Below are 14,821 nucleotides of genomic sequence, written 5' to 3'. Positions count from 1 at the left end.
CACCTCCTTATTACTAGTCCGTGCTTAATGGGGTAAAATAGACAGCGGATTCAGTTTCAGCGACCCCAAAAACGTATAATAAACATGGTCTGTACACAAGTTATACACTATATGTATTTCTGAAAGGAAAACAAATCCTACAGACGTCTTTAGAACATAAGATGTCTTTAGGATGTCCTTTGAACGAACATGTACCATGTAACATGCCCACTGGGAATTCTGACTTGCACTTTGTAAATAAACTTATTTTGCATTAAATAAAATTAAAAAATGTTCAAAAATATTCATGAATTAATAATATTTTACATCGGATGTCAGTTTACGTATTGAAAGTGATGATTAATTTTTCTCAAGTTTACACTTCGTTTGGTATATATTGAATAATTTAATTTTGAATATAGAACATTTTTATTCCTAATTATTCGTAAAAAAGAAATAAATAATTAAAAGTTTTGTTACTTATTTATGACAAGGGCATGTTGTTAGAGTGATGAATCAGATTCTCACTGACTTGTACTTTTTTGAACACGTTTTTAAACTCTCAGTGCCTCATAATAATAAAAAATTAGGTCCACATATGAACCAAACTTCACCCAATCTCTGGTCTTCATAATTAAATACCACATATCTTACTTCTGGTATGTTCAGTCAACTTTCGCGCGAAACATTTAATCTATCCAAAGTATCTCACCATGATCCTGGGTACTTCCCTGACAAAAACATCTCATTTTTTTATTAGAAACGATTTACACTAAATCAAATCTGATTTTATATTTTCTCTAGGTTTGGACAATAATGTTTAATTTTGTTCTATGTTTAAAACACAATAGAATTAGTTTATCATAAATTTTTTTTTATTGTCACAAGTTTGTAACATAATATAGACTTTTTATTGCGTTTTGGAAATGCAATCGAACTTGAATCAAAATTTAAACCTGAAAGTAAGAAATAATACGAGACCTCTAGGAAAGCATGGGCTACAACGGGAACTTTTTTCAATAACTTTTATATGAATACTTAGGTGGAACCTTTGTGCAGTTGTAGAATTATGAAAAAGAGCAAATATTATAATTACAACTTAATAACATGTATTTTCTCCAAAGTTACTTTCTCTCCGTTTTGCTTCAATGATGGGGTAGAACGAGGACAAATTGAAAACATTAACAATTAAATATTAAGAAATTTTTAATATTCAAATTAGTACAAAATTTGCCAAAAATGATGAAATACGAAAAGTTAAAAATTTAAAAATTGCTTTTTAAAAATACGCACCATTCTATAATAAATGCACAAATTATATTAAATTTTTTCAAGAGATAGAATAAATCCCCCTTCTGCCCGAAAACCATCTTTGTAATGAAATGAATTTTGTGTAATTACAGTTTAACATTTTCTAACCTACAATAGTTTAATTTGTTTGTAAAGGAATACACTTTCACAAGGTTAAATTAGTTTTTATGTTAAACTAAGATTTCCAATATTTACTTCTTTTTTAAAATCAGGAAAACATTCGAATTAGGGTTCAACATGAACTGAATGTGTGGAATGCTCATTGTGGGTTGTCAGAATTAGCTCCATTGATAAAAATTATACCAATACATTTTATTATTGTCGCTGTATGGCACCACCTGGTTTAAAAAATAATGCGAACTCACCGTTTTACCCATGTTCCTCTAACTTTAATACCTTATAATATTAAAGATGTATATTTTTTTAATATTTTATGTTTAGGTTTTGGAGCAGTTGGGACTTAAAACTTGTCCGAGAAATAATTAATGACTCAAAATATTGTGGAGCAATAGTGGCAATCGTATGGGCTTTAGAACAACAACATTTGTATGCAGTCACAGACAATTCGACTATATTAATTTGGGAGGGAACTAGAAAGTTAAATGGTGGAACATCCAAATTTGTAAACTTTAAGTCATTATAATTCAAGTGAAACATTTTGTAAATAATAAATACACATTTATATCTGGTATATTTAAGAACATGAACATTCAATACAATAAGGTGGTGATGATGATGATGATGACCGATAATCTTGCTATGGGGATTGCGGGAGAAGGTCTCATCACAAAACTTGTTTTATTTTATTATCCTATATTTTATTATCATGTAATATATAACATAATAGAAGAAACTAATTATCATATAATGCAATGAAACAGAATAAACCTATATTCTTTTAACTTTAAAATTTTTTTAATCTCTTGTATAATTTGAAAACTTCGAGATGATCCTTATTTAAAATTTACGATGGGCTAAATGATTTAAGACGTACAAATAACAAGCAAAGGATGCTGACTTATTTTCAGTGACCAATTACAAGAACAAATATTTAATTATTTTGCAGAGAAAAAAATTGTCTATAAAAAAGTCCAAAAACCTACGATTAATTTATGAGTAATTCAAATTTTTGTTTTTAGATTAGTACTATTAATATGTGACTCTTAGCGAAAAAAGGTACCTAAGATCCAAAAAAAACTTTAGGTTATATTTTCGATTTTTAGACTGAAAATACAGAAAGAAGATCAACTCCTTGTATACAAACCGTTGATGTTTAAGTCTTTATTACATCTAAAATATTCAATAAAATATGTTTTTGATTTACTGGAACTCCAACTGATATTCAGGCGGAATTTATACAACACAAGCTAACCGGCGTATAGGCACACTGACGTACACTGTATACTGTATTAAAATACGAAATCTATGTATGAAATATTAAATCTTCATATTCATTCAAACATTTTTAAGACAGTATAGTAATTTTTTCATACATTAAATTTATTTAAAAAAATATTTTGCAAATTTAATTTATTGAAGCACCATATATCTTGCTATTGCACCCACAATTTGTTCTTCCTTCACCACTTACATACATTATAATCGCTAACGGTTATTTATACTTAATAATCGCCTACCTAACAGAAAATCTTCGAACGCTGGGAATTGAATGCACACCCTAAAACTGATAGATCGCAACCCTAACCAACTAACTACACAACGCACGCTGGAAGAGCTTGTATAATCTTCTTCTTCTTCTTAAATGACTTGAGGTTTAGCCAACTGTCACAACAATAAACTTAGAAGACGAAAAAGTTCCAGAATAAACTATATGATAGTCTGTTGGTAATACAAGTTAGATAACAGTAAAGTAAATCCAGCTTATAGGAAATTTGAGATTGAATCTAATATATTGTTCGCTTGTAAACGGACAAGTAGAGTACATGGAAAATGACTTTGCTATGCGTTGAATCCATTTATGAATCATATTAAACTCCCATGAGAAGAATACATGTGAGAATTGAATTCAAAGCGTATAGGCCGTACATTGATATATATATATGTGCCATTCCATGAGTTTTTTTAGCATTTTTTGGAGTAACCTTTTCAAATTAAATGAAACATTTTTTTATAATATTTATTAATATAAAGGTCCAAAATAATCACTTTTTTAAGTAAAAACAATTGTTTATTTAAAAAATACAACAATAAATAATGAAAAAAATTCACTTTTTTCCTGCTACTCCAAATAAATTGGTTTAAAGATCAAAATTTTCCTTATTTTTCACGCTTTAATACCGTACAAGATAAATAATGTATTAGAAAACAGTTAACTCATTATTTATTAAACAATGTTTGTTTACTTTTTTGTATTTTATTAACTGTGAAACGTCTGCTAACGCTGCGCGCGACGTTCGATAGTTGTCGCTCTCGTTATTGAACAGAAGCCATGAAGTAGTATAAAGAAGCACTCACTGCTTGTTAAGCATATAGGTCCCCTGCATGAGAATAAATCCGAAATTACATATCTCCGAATATGACGCCTCTAGCGGAAAAGCGGTGTACTTATAAGTTTTAAAATATGGCTGTGCCTAGTGACAGCTGTTCTCATATTGTAAGCAGTGTAAAGTGAAATATAATAATTTTAGAAAAAGTGTAAAGAAAGAAAAAAGTTACCCACAAAAATTATAAATAAAACATAAATTTTTTGAAAACATTTTTTTTTTGAAAATATATTTGAAAATTGGTAAGTTTTTGCTTATTTATATATGAATATATAAGTTAGATGTTTAAAATATTTGTTTTCAATTATGTTTCATAATGAAATAATAAAGGAATTGCAATAATTTGTTGTAAATATAAAAATAAAAAAAATAATAAAAATATAAATAATTTTTTTTCATTGTAGCCGTATATATTTCAAACGAAATTTCTTAATTTTTTTTTATTTTTAGGTTATATTTACATGTAAACAAACAAAATATAATGACAAGTTCAGCAAGTGTTTTGTTAATATTCAAATACATACAAAATAATTTATATCAAGTAAAGTTGCCTGTGTTAATGCTGATTCATTGATCAATTTAGCAACCTCATTTTTCACTTTTTTATGTATAATTACACAAAATTAACTCGCATCAAACACATTTCAAAAAAAACGCCAACTGACAGTTATGCACAAACACTTATATAACAATGTACCACGTGACCTGTAATTCCTCTCTTTTCAGCTAGGGTTGTTAGTATCGGGGATATGTAAATGCTTCTATTAAATCTGGAAAGGCTGGGGAAGAATTTTCAAAAACGGCCTATAGAGCCGTTCATGGCAGAAGCTCATTACACTACCGTAGTAAAAAACATGTTGTGTGAAAAGTGAGGTTTTTCATCCTTCAAAAATGTTTTTTTAATTTTTTACTGCAACCCTCCCACACAGCACCGAAAGTTTCCTAAACCTGTATTAAAGCTGTGCGTGCCAAGTTGGAAAAATTTACCGTAAAGCTTAGCACAGGTTGTGTAAATATGTAAATGTCCGCAATTGAGTAAATGTTTAGCGTAAAACTGTACTGAATCTTTAAATTACGTATTTAGTACAGGTTTAGCGTAAAACTGTACTGAATCTTTAAATTACGTATTTAGTACAGGTTTAGCGTAAAACTGTACTGAATCTTTAAATTACATATTTAGTACAGGTTTAGCGCAAAACTGTACTGAATCTTAAAATTACATATTTGGTACCCCTATCGAAAATTCCGATATCGAAACCTATATAGCTATATATAGCGTCAATAATATAAAAAAAAAATTCTTCCGACGTGTTGACTCTGAGACGCGAACCCTCGACCATCATCGCTCTCAACCGCACTGGGAGCGCCTTAACGGGCTCGACCAGGGGAGGCTATGAAATATCTTGAGAAAATGTCTCTTGTAACGAAAATACTTTAAACAGATACTTATATTATTTTGTAAAGTCATCAAACAGTTTTTGAGATGTTTATTATTACAAAGAGTATATTATTGTATACATATATTTTTTTCCAATGGTATATGCGTTTTAATACCCAATTTTATATTCGGAGTTTATTAACTTCAACATTTTAATTTAGAATGACATGAATTTAAATTTTAATCAAGTGAACTCTGCATAAATTTCAATTTTTTTGGAAATAAATTAAGTAACAATGTTCGTATAGCAAATTTTTTTTAATAAACTAATGTAAATTCATGTCATTCTAAATTAAAATGTTGAAGTTAATAAACTCCGAATATAAAATTGGGTATTAAAACGCATATACCATTGGAAAAAAATATATGTATACAATAATATACTCTTTGTAATAATAAACAGTTTTGCGCTAAACCTGTACTAAATATGTAATTTAAAGATTCAGTACAGTTTTACGCTAAACCTGTACTAAATACGTAATTTAAAGATTCAGTACAGTTTTACGCTAAACCTGTACTAAATACGTAATTTAAAGATTCAGTACAGTTTTACGCTAAACCTGTACTAAATATATAATTTAAAGATTCAGTACAGTTTTACGCTAAACCTGTACTAAATACGTAATTTAAAGATTCAGTACAGTTTTACGCTAAACCTGTACTAAATACGTAATTTAAAGATTCAGTACAGTTTTACGCTAAACCTGTACTAAATATATAATTTAAAGATTCAGTACAGTTTTACGCTAAACCTGTACTAAATACGTAATTTAAAGATTCAGTACAGTTTTACGCTAAACCTGTACTAAATACGTAATTTAAAGATTCAGTACAGTTTTACGCTAAACATTTACTCCATTGCGGACATTTACATATTTACACAACCTGTGCTAAGCTTTACGGTAAATTTTTCCAACTTGGCACGCACAGCTTTAATACAGGTTTAGGAAACTTTCGGTGCTATGTGGGCTGCTAAAAATAAAATCAGAAATCAGTCTCAACCCTGTTGAAAATTCCTATGTGAGAACACATATGGGATCCCATCCAGGATCTCTTGTGAGTTCTTATGTGGGTTCCCATACAGGTTCACACATAAGATCCTGTATGAAAAGGTTCCTGGGATGAACTTGCGTGAGAGCTCGCGCATGATCTTATGTCTCTGTAAAAGCAATAACACAGGATCCCATGAGGTTTCCTGTGTAGGTTCCTATATGAACAACACGATAAATCTTATTAAGCTGCTATTAATCTTCTTATATGTGAGAACCTATGTAAGAACTCATACAAGATCTCGGATAAGATCCCATGTGTGTTCCTATTTATCGTGTTGTTCATATAGGAACCTACACAGGAAACCTCATGGGATCCTGTGTTATTGCTTTTACAGAGACATAAGATCATGCGCGAGCTCTCACGCAAGTTCATCCCAGGAACCTTTTCATACAGGATCTTATGTGTGAACCTGTATGGGAACCCACATAAGAACTCACAAGAGATCCTGGATGGGATCCCATATGTGTTCTCACATAGGAATTTTCAACAGGGAAAACGTCAGAAATCCTGACGTTTTGAAACTATTTTGATGTTTTGTGATGCTGCTGACTAATTCTGACATAAATAGTTTTTATGGGCCTGACGTTTTCTAAAAAGTGACTATTTCTCACTACGTTTTATTTTTTTGTAAAAAGGGTTCCAAGAGAGGTACCAAGGCCACTCAAACCCACCATATAACTCTATTATATTATATATTCCCTTTTTCCAATAGAAGGGTCCTTTTGCGGGTCCATCAGGTTTTATGACTTTTTAATGCAAAATAAAAAATTATTTAAATTTAAATAAATATTTTTTTAAATGTTATATTTGTAATTTATAGATTTTAACGATTCCAATGATATAAAACATTATGTAAAAACTCTAAAATTACATAATGATTATACAATAAATACTCCATTAATTAAAATTAATTCTCAATAATTTAAAAACATTTGCAAAAAATTTTGTATCGTTGTAATTGTATTAACATGTACATTACGAATATAATATTTAAAAATTATTTTTTTCAAATGCAACAATTTTTAATTTTGCAATGAAAAGCCATAAAACCATATAAAAGATCCTTCTGGCCTATACTTTTCTTTTTGTCCTTTTCTAACGTACATATAATATATATGGAATCACGTTTGTAAGACAAGGACAGAAAAGGGAAGGCGTCAATGACTACGACTATACTTTTAAAGTCCCTACTTCAAATTTGTATTTATTATTTTACAGTAAGCTAGTTTCCTTACATTTAGTTATAAGAAAGCAACATATGTTGAAAACCTATTCTTACCACTGTGTTAACTCTATATATGTATATATATATATATTTATATATATATTTGAAAAAAAATTAGAAATCGCTGGCTATTTCACATAAAAGTTTATTTTTTTACAACTAGATGAGCAAAAACATTCTGGTCTCTTGTAAAATAGAATATATGAATTGATCGCTCAATCAATCTTTGAGAGAATTTGATCCAGTTTTCACTCAATATAAATTTGATTTGAACCAAATATTGCATCTAATTATAGTGCAGTATGCTAAAAAGAGAAATTAAAATTAGTAATCATTTAGTTGATTTGTGGAAGAATTATGTTAAATTGAATTTTAATAATATAGTAATTAATATATGCATATTAATTAATTCTTATCATTATAATTAATTATGTATGATAGTAATGAATTTGCTAAAACGTGAGCGAAAAACCTGATAAAATTCGCTCAGAGTTTACTTGAGACAATCCGACAGTATCTTATTATTCTAGACTATTTTATTTCTATATTACACATATTCTTTGAAGTTTGAATTCAAAAAATATTTACATACAAATTTTTTGTTTAATTAAACATTTGCTAAAGAAAATTTTATTAATTGAATACATTAATATATGATAAATGGACTAAAAATGTTTTTTGATCAATATAAGAATATACCTATTTTAACTTTACTTGTTAATTCTTAAAAATTATAAAATTTTTTTAAAATAATAATAATAATCATCAACAAAATATGTTGATAAAATTGAAAAAAAGTAAAAAGATCTTCTATTTTCATAAAACCGTATTCTATTTTTCAGATCTCAGGTTAGTTTAGCTCAGGGGTTAGGTATTCGGTTTGCGTTCGTTAGGTTGTGAGTTCGATTCCCTGCGTTTGCGAGATTTTCTTCGATAGGGGTAAATAAATATAATAAATTGTAAAAATAATAATTTAGTATGTGTAACGTAAATATAAAAAAATGTTGTACGATAAATGATTTTTATTTATTTTTTTAATTAAAAAATATTGATTTTATTTTAATTTTTAAATATTTGTAGTCAAAATTCATGAGAAGTAAGTCAGGAATCTTGAAAACTATTTTATAGAAAGAAATGTCATTTAACATCACAAATAGTCACAGGGTTTAATGATTTATGGTATGGCCAAAAAAAAGGGTCTCCACCCTCATAAAAAATCTGACTACTATTGACGATTCTTTGACTAAACCTCACTTATTGTGGTGTGCTGTGACTGCAATCGTAACAAAAACAGTCTCAAAACGTCAGAGATCCTGACTAATTTTTTGACGTTCTGTGATTTTATTTTTAGCAGGGAAAGTAGATAATTAAAAACCATTCAATGTGATAACCAGAAATGTTTAGGTTTTGTTTAATGACAACATAACCTCACTTTTCGCACAACATGCTTTCTACTACGCTAGTGTAATGAGCTGCTGCTCAATAACGAGAGCGACAATTTCCGAACGTCGCCCGCAACTATAGCAGACGTTTTAAAGTAACTAAAATACAAAAAAGTAAACAAACATTGTTTAATAAATTGTCAGTTAACTGTTTTCTAATACATTATTTTTCTTGTGCGGTATTAAAGCGTGAAAAATAAGGAAAATTTTGATCTTTAAACCAATTTATTTGGAGTAGAAGGAAAAAAGTGAATTTTTTTCATTATTTATTGTTGTATTTTTTAAATAAACAATTGTTTTTACTTAAAAAAGTGATTATTGTGGACCTTGATATTAATAAATATTATAAAAAAATGTTTTATTTAATTTGAAAAGGTTACTCCAAAAAGCGCTAAAAAACTCATGGAATGGCATATATATGTATATAATATAGGCTAAAGTAAGACTACTGAAGTCAATCTCCCTCTGGGCAAAACAATGAGAAACAAACTCAAATTGAGTGAGAAACATCAATTATACCTGTAACGCGGGAAAATGTCAACACCGGGTTTCAAACACTTTAAACATACTTAAACCTTGAACAAGGGGTATACAGTTAAGATATTAAACTGTCGAAGATCACAACATTGCAAGGTGACACCGCAGATACACAAAAGATGTTTACATAGTTCCACAAAACATTATAAACAGCATAGGTCACAACACGATAACAGTGAGTCACTTCAACTTCACTTCACCCAAGTAGGGATATAGATCCGAAAGCGTCTCACCTCCGATCTTAATGAAACTTGGTATAGGGGAAGGTGAGGGAATTGGAGCCTCTTAAGGACAATTATTAAAAAAAACCAACTTATTGATATAATAAAATATTGTTTTGGTTATTTTTTACTCCTTTTGTTATTTATCTTTAATTATAATTAATTCGAAATTAAGAACAAAAAAGTAAGTTTACAAAAAAAATGTTTTCGAAAAAAATGCATTTTCTTCTATTACCCCACCTGTGAGGTATTGGGAGCTCTCACTTGAAATTCCAATAAAATGATATGTATGTAAAAAATTACTATACTGTCTTAAAAATGTTTCAATGAAAATGAAAATTTAATATTTCATACATAGATTTCGTATATTAATGCAGCCCAGGCGGAAATTTCCAACCGGCGCGGTACAGATCCAGTACCGACGCCGGATTGATTGTCGGTACTGGCTGGAAATCGCCGCGGACCTGGTATTCGTCCGAAAGATGACTTAGTTCTGTACAGACTGCGGATCCGATTCGGTACAGGCGTCAAACCGCCCGGGACCTGGCTTTCATCCGCCTGGGTACTGGCATTCATGCGCTTGTCATCCCCTGACACCTGGCATTCATCCGCTTGTCATCCGTCTGGGTACTGGCATTCATCCGCCTGGCAAGCATCTAGGAACTGGTATACCTATACCGTCTCGGTATAGGTTTTCTGCCGCCCAGCAACCGGCTGGGAACTGGCATTTTTTCGTCTAGCAACCGGCGCGGATAAAAAAAAAATTTTTTTTTTAAATAATTTTAGAAAAAAAATTTTTTAATTAACAATGCAGAATGCATATTAATTATTTGTTATTAATAGTTCACTCGAAGTATTTTTCACACACTTAACTTATTTTTACACACATTAAATTTCCTAACGCTCGCAGGGGGATTCGAACCCTAGCCTATCTTAATCTAACGCACCGAAGTCTAATACGCTAACCACTACGCTGTTCGCTCGCTTGAGAATCTCAGCATAACAGAGCCGATTTAAACTGTCACTAAGAAAAATAAATTTTTTTAATTTTATATGTTTTAATATTTGTATTAGTTTACTTTTTTAATGACAGTTATAGATTGCATAATTAATTTGTAATTATACGTGCCTATAAAATCAATACATCGATACCCAAAGTAATTTTTTATCTTACTGCAATTTGTTTACGTTCTAATTTCTTTTTAAATAAAAGTAATTATAGTAATTTTTTCGTTAAAAGCGTAAAAATAATTTAATAATAAATAATTTTAATAATTTTTTTTAAATTATGTAACAAAGAAAAATTCTTGAATTAAATTTAAATGAAATTGAAAGTTAACACAGCAAATTTGTTTGTTAATATAATTCAAAATTAATTAAAAATTCAAATAATTTAATTATTAATTGATTAAAATATGAAATAATTCAATTTTAAACCGATCAATAAAATGTTTTAATTTTTAATCAATAAAAAATGATTTTTAGTCATTTAAAAATTAAAAAAAAGTTAATCAATATTTAAATTTGAAAGATTTATAATAATATTATACACATAATCAAGAACATACAATAAAATTAAGTTTTTATTTTTTAATAATGCTTATTTATTAAAATATAGTTTATAATTTTCATGTTTTACAATAGTACGTCAGTGAAAACTTGCATGAAAAACTTAGTTAAATTAAGTATGTAATTTTAAGTAAAAAAAATGAAACGGTTTTTTCTTCCATAAAAGCTTTAATTTGCAGGATGGTTTGATTTTCTGTCTTTTTTTCCTCGCTCCCTATCGCCTGCATTGGAAAACCAGCGGGTAATATAATTATTAAATTGTTGTAACGGCACGTTGGAAAACTTCTCAAGATGAATTTCTGTAATAATAGGAGGCAATAATAATTGTAATAATTAATTAATTCATTGTAATAATGAATGACAAATAATGGAGATTTGTTAAATGTTACTATTTATAATTTATTGAAAGTTTACCTTTTAAAAGACAGAAAGTCTGAGTCGATGAAAAGTCTTTTTTCTGTTTTTTTCTACTGGGACGACCAAATCCACTGTATTCGAGTTGCACTTTTTTTGTTAGAATCATTGGTAAAATCGTACATATCATATTTGTATGAACAAGCAATGGTTTTGATTGAAGACGCATAAATGTTTTCTGTAAAATACATAATTTAGATTATTTTTTTACCCAGTAAAAAAAAAATAATTGAGAGTAAGGAAAAATAATTGGGAGTTAGCTTACTTTGTATTCGGTTTGGCGTCTAAACCATGTAGGGACGTTACGGCCAATTATTTTTTCTTACCCTGAATTCTTTTCATCTGGATTGTTTGAATTGATGTTTGTTGATCAAAATTTGCAATACAGTACTAAAATTACTGAGAAATTAAGGGAAATAAAAATAATGATTATTATTCTTATTATTATTGGATTTATTTAAAAATAAAAAATTACCGATGGAGATTTCAAGTCTTGTTCGGCACACAATTGATTTTCAAACTCGAGAAAGTCGGTGATATTCCTTTTTGGTAGAGTTGGCAAAATCTCCATTTGTTTTGACTCCTCTGCTGAAGTAAGATTGCTCGACATTACTTGAATAAGATGTTCGAATTTCAAATTTAAATCATATAAGATACTCTTCTTAATTCCAATAAGTTGTTTTTCAATCGATTTGAATCCAGATTGAACATCTTCTTTCAACTGCTTTAATTCTTCTGAAAAACGTATAAAACATTAAAATTAATATTTGTAACATAATACTATTAACAGCTATTTTTTTCCAAGATGAATTTTTTGGTGACATTAAAAACTATGATTTTTCATTATTTATACAATTTGATTATTTTCAAAATTCTGAATAAAATTTTACGAAATTTCAAGTAAATTAAAATTTTTTAGTTAAACGTCTTCAAAAATTGAATTATTTTCAAAGTTACAAATTAAATTTTTCCGAAATTAATATTTAGTTTTTTAGTCATGTAAATATTTTCAAATATTAATTATTTAAAAAATTTTAATTGAAATTCTTTGCAAAATAAATTAATTTTATTTGCATTACAAAAGTGCTTTGAAAATTCAATTACTTAAATAATTTTTTATTTAAAAATTTTTTAATACTTAATTTATATCCAAATTCTATTCAATTATTTCTATAATTTTAAAATTTGTAAAGTAATGTCTTGAATCATAATGAATTTTGTTGAATAAATTTAGTGTCCTATTTTTAAATTTATCGTGATTTAAAGGTTTCCTAGATTTTATAAGTGTCGCGGGCCACAGGTTTCAATTGTAGATAATATGTAAATTAACCTTTTAGTTGATTTACACGAGCAGATACTGACTCGATCGACAGATCATCACGGTTTAATAATGGCGATGCTCCTTTATTCTGTGGCAAACTAATTTCAGATCCATTATTACTCAATTCAGAACCTATAAAAATAACATTTTTATGAAATGAAGACGATAATGTACTATATATAAATGTAATAAATAACTGAAACTTAATTTTTTTTCACTGATTTCCAATGAAATATTACTAATTGAAATCTTGAGAAGAAAATCACTGAAAATCAGTGGTTTTTTTACTAATTTTTCACTGATTCGGTTTTAGAGAGAAAGTAAGAATTAAACAAAATTACTGTTCAAAGAATCCTCATTAGAATCCGAATTCAAAACTTCTGAAACTTCTAAGTTTTTTTCAGGAGTTTTTTCCTTTGAGTGTTGGGTTTCTGGAACAGACTTTATGTTGCCAGCCGATTTTCCAGCACCATTAGGATGAATATTGCCAGGAACATTATTAGGTGATTTCGGTGCTTTCACGATCAAGTTTTAATTTTTTCGCTCCAAAATTAGGTAACTCAAGTTCTGACTCTTCAAATGCATTAGAATGTTTTCGTTTAAAAAACATATTTTTTTTTTTGCCGATAATAGGGTTTTGACATGATTCTAATAATACTTATAATTTTTCACGATGTCAAAAATCATTACCTAGTTTGAATCTGTCAAAAATAAATTAATTAATAAATAAGCTGCCTCTTTGTAAATAATAAATAAATTTTTTAATTGTAATTCATGGTTAAAAACGGAATTACGATCTACGCATTGACGTGCCGTTATTTACATTCATACATTTTATAAATTACAAATTCGTAACACTTTTTATATTCTTAGGAAACGGTGATATTCTTTTTACTTTTTCATAATATGTAAATAATGAAAAACATATCTTAAAACCGATAATCGACTAAAAAGAAATTTGCATGTAAACACATGCCGTCACCTTCATTTGTTTTCGACAGTTAATTTCTCGTGTTTTCATTATTCTACTTTATTTTATTTTAAAAGAACTTTGACTTACCTTTTTGTGATTTTCCGAATGTTAACAATAGAAAGCTCCTATTTATGTACCTTTTATCCTTTTTTGGGAAATTAAAACACTATTTCTGTCACATTTAACTGGCAATCAAGCCCTCGAGATAAAACGTGGTGAAAACGAACAAAACGAATGTATGTTGTGCCGGCAAGAAGGCTGTTTGCGCATGTCTCGTGATATGGCAGTAACGTAGCTACTTGATTATAGTACCGAAATTTTACACACAATTGAACTTTTTTTTTAGATTTCACTTTATTTAACAAATAATCCATAGAGAATTAACTAATAAAAATGCTTTTTTTTCATTAATCAATTAAATGATTAAGTTATACTCTACTAAAAAAAATCTAAAAAGATATTTATGTAAAGCTCTAAAAATTATAGGTAGATTACTGAAATTAAATCATCCAACAATTATTCTGCTTTTCGTACAGGAGTCTAGGCATTCATCTTTCGCGGGTTTGCTACAATCGAATTATCGTTTCTCGACCAATTTTTTTAAATGAAGCTAACTTCACTACAAAAAAAATTATATAGAACTGTAATTTAGTTTTGTAAAATTAATTTAAAATTAATTAGTTTCTAATAATTATTAATTCTAAAGACATTTTAATGTAACGGCAAATTTTTATTTATTTAATTGACAAAATAAAAGTAATATTATTTAATAAATTAGTAAGATCCATTTATGAATATTTATTTAAGATATTATACATAAATAAAAAAATTGAG

At 28.3% G+C, this 14,821-nt stretch overlaps 2 protein-coding genes across 7 annotated transcripts in view; one reads left to right on the top strand and one right to left on the bottom strand.

Annotated features, from left to right (window-relative positions):
- Positions 1-2,200, top strand: part of LOC127286681 (lysosomal-trafficking regulator) — a 179,628-nt gene extending 177,428 nt beyond the window's left edge. For all 5 annotated transcript variants that reach the window (XM_051313218.1, XM_051313226.1, XM_051313209.1 and 2 more), the window contains one exon: positions 1,732-2,200. In XM_051313218.1, the coding sequence (XP_051169175.1) occupies positions 1,732-1,933 (202 nt within the window). In that variant the 3' untranslated portion in view covers positions 1,934-2,200. The remainder of the gene's footprint in view (positions 1-1,731) is intronic.
- A 9,139-nt stretch (positions 2,201-11,339) lies between these two features.
- LOC127286803 (uncharacterized) lies at positions 11,340-14,429 on the bottom strand. 2 transcript variants are annotated; one of them, XM_051313397.1, is made up of 6 exons: positions 14,075-14,429; positions 13,356-13,715; positions 13,024-13,146; positions 12,169-12,428; positions 11,694-11,871; positions 11,340-11,578 (listed from the first exon to the last, which is right to left on the bottom strand). In XM_051313397.1, exons 4-6 carry the CDS (start codon positions 12,301-12,303, stop codon positions 11,448-11,450), a joined length of 444 nt encoding a protein of 147 aa, XP_051169354.1. In that variant the 5' UTR covers positions 12,304-12,428; positions 13,024-13,146; positions 13,356-13,715; positions 14,075-14,429; the 3' UTR covers positions 11,340-11,447. The 2 variants fall into 2 exon arrangements, with proteins under 2 accessions (XP_051169354.1, XP_051169364.1); XM_051313407.1 differs by lacking the exons at positions 13,024-13,146; positions 13,356-13,715.
- Positions 14,430-14,821: the final 392 nt, after the last annotated feature.

This window comes from Leptopilina boulardi, unplaced genomic scaffold (genome assembly GCF_019393585.1).
Source record: "Leptopilina boulardi isolate dan_hultmark-lab unplaced genomic scaffold, ZJU_Lbou_2.1 LbouV2_122, whole genome shotgun sequence".
NCBI classification, from domain to species: Eukaryota; Metazoa; Arthropoda; class Insecta; order Hymenoptera; family Figitidae; genus Leptopilina; species Leptopilina boulardi.
This window is presented reverse-complemented; position numbering and strand designations above follow the sequence as displayed.

What these genes read in the sequence shown, in the direction of transcription:
- LOC127286803 (XM_051313397.1), bottom strand. Translation starts at nt 12,303, where the DNA reads ATGTCGAGCAATCTTACTTCAGCAGAGGAGTCAAAACAAATGGAGATT. An exon ending in AAGACTTGAAATCTCCATCG is followed by an intron (nt 11,872 to 12,168) that starts GTAATTTTTTAT and finishes TGTATTTTACAG; the next exon opens with AAAACATTTATGCGTCTTCA. An exon ending in GACTTTCTGTCTTTTAAAAG is followed by an intron (nt 11,579 to 11,693) that starts GTAAACTTTCAA and finishes CTATTATTACAG; the next exon opens with AAATTCATCTTGAGAAGTTT.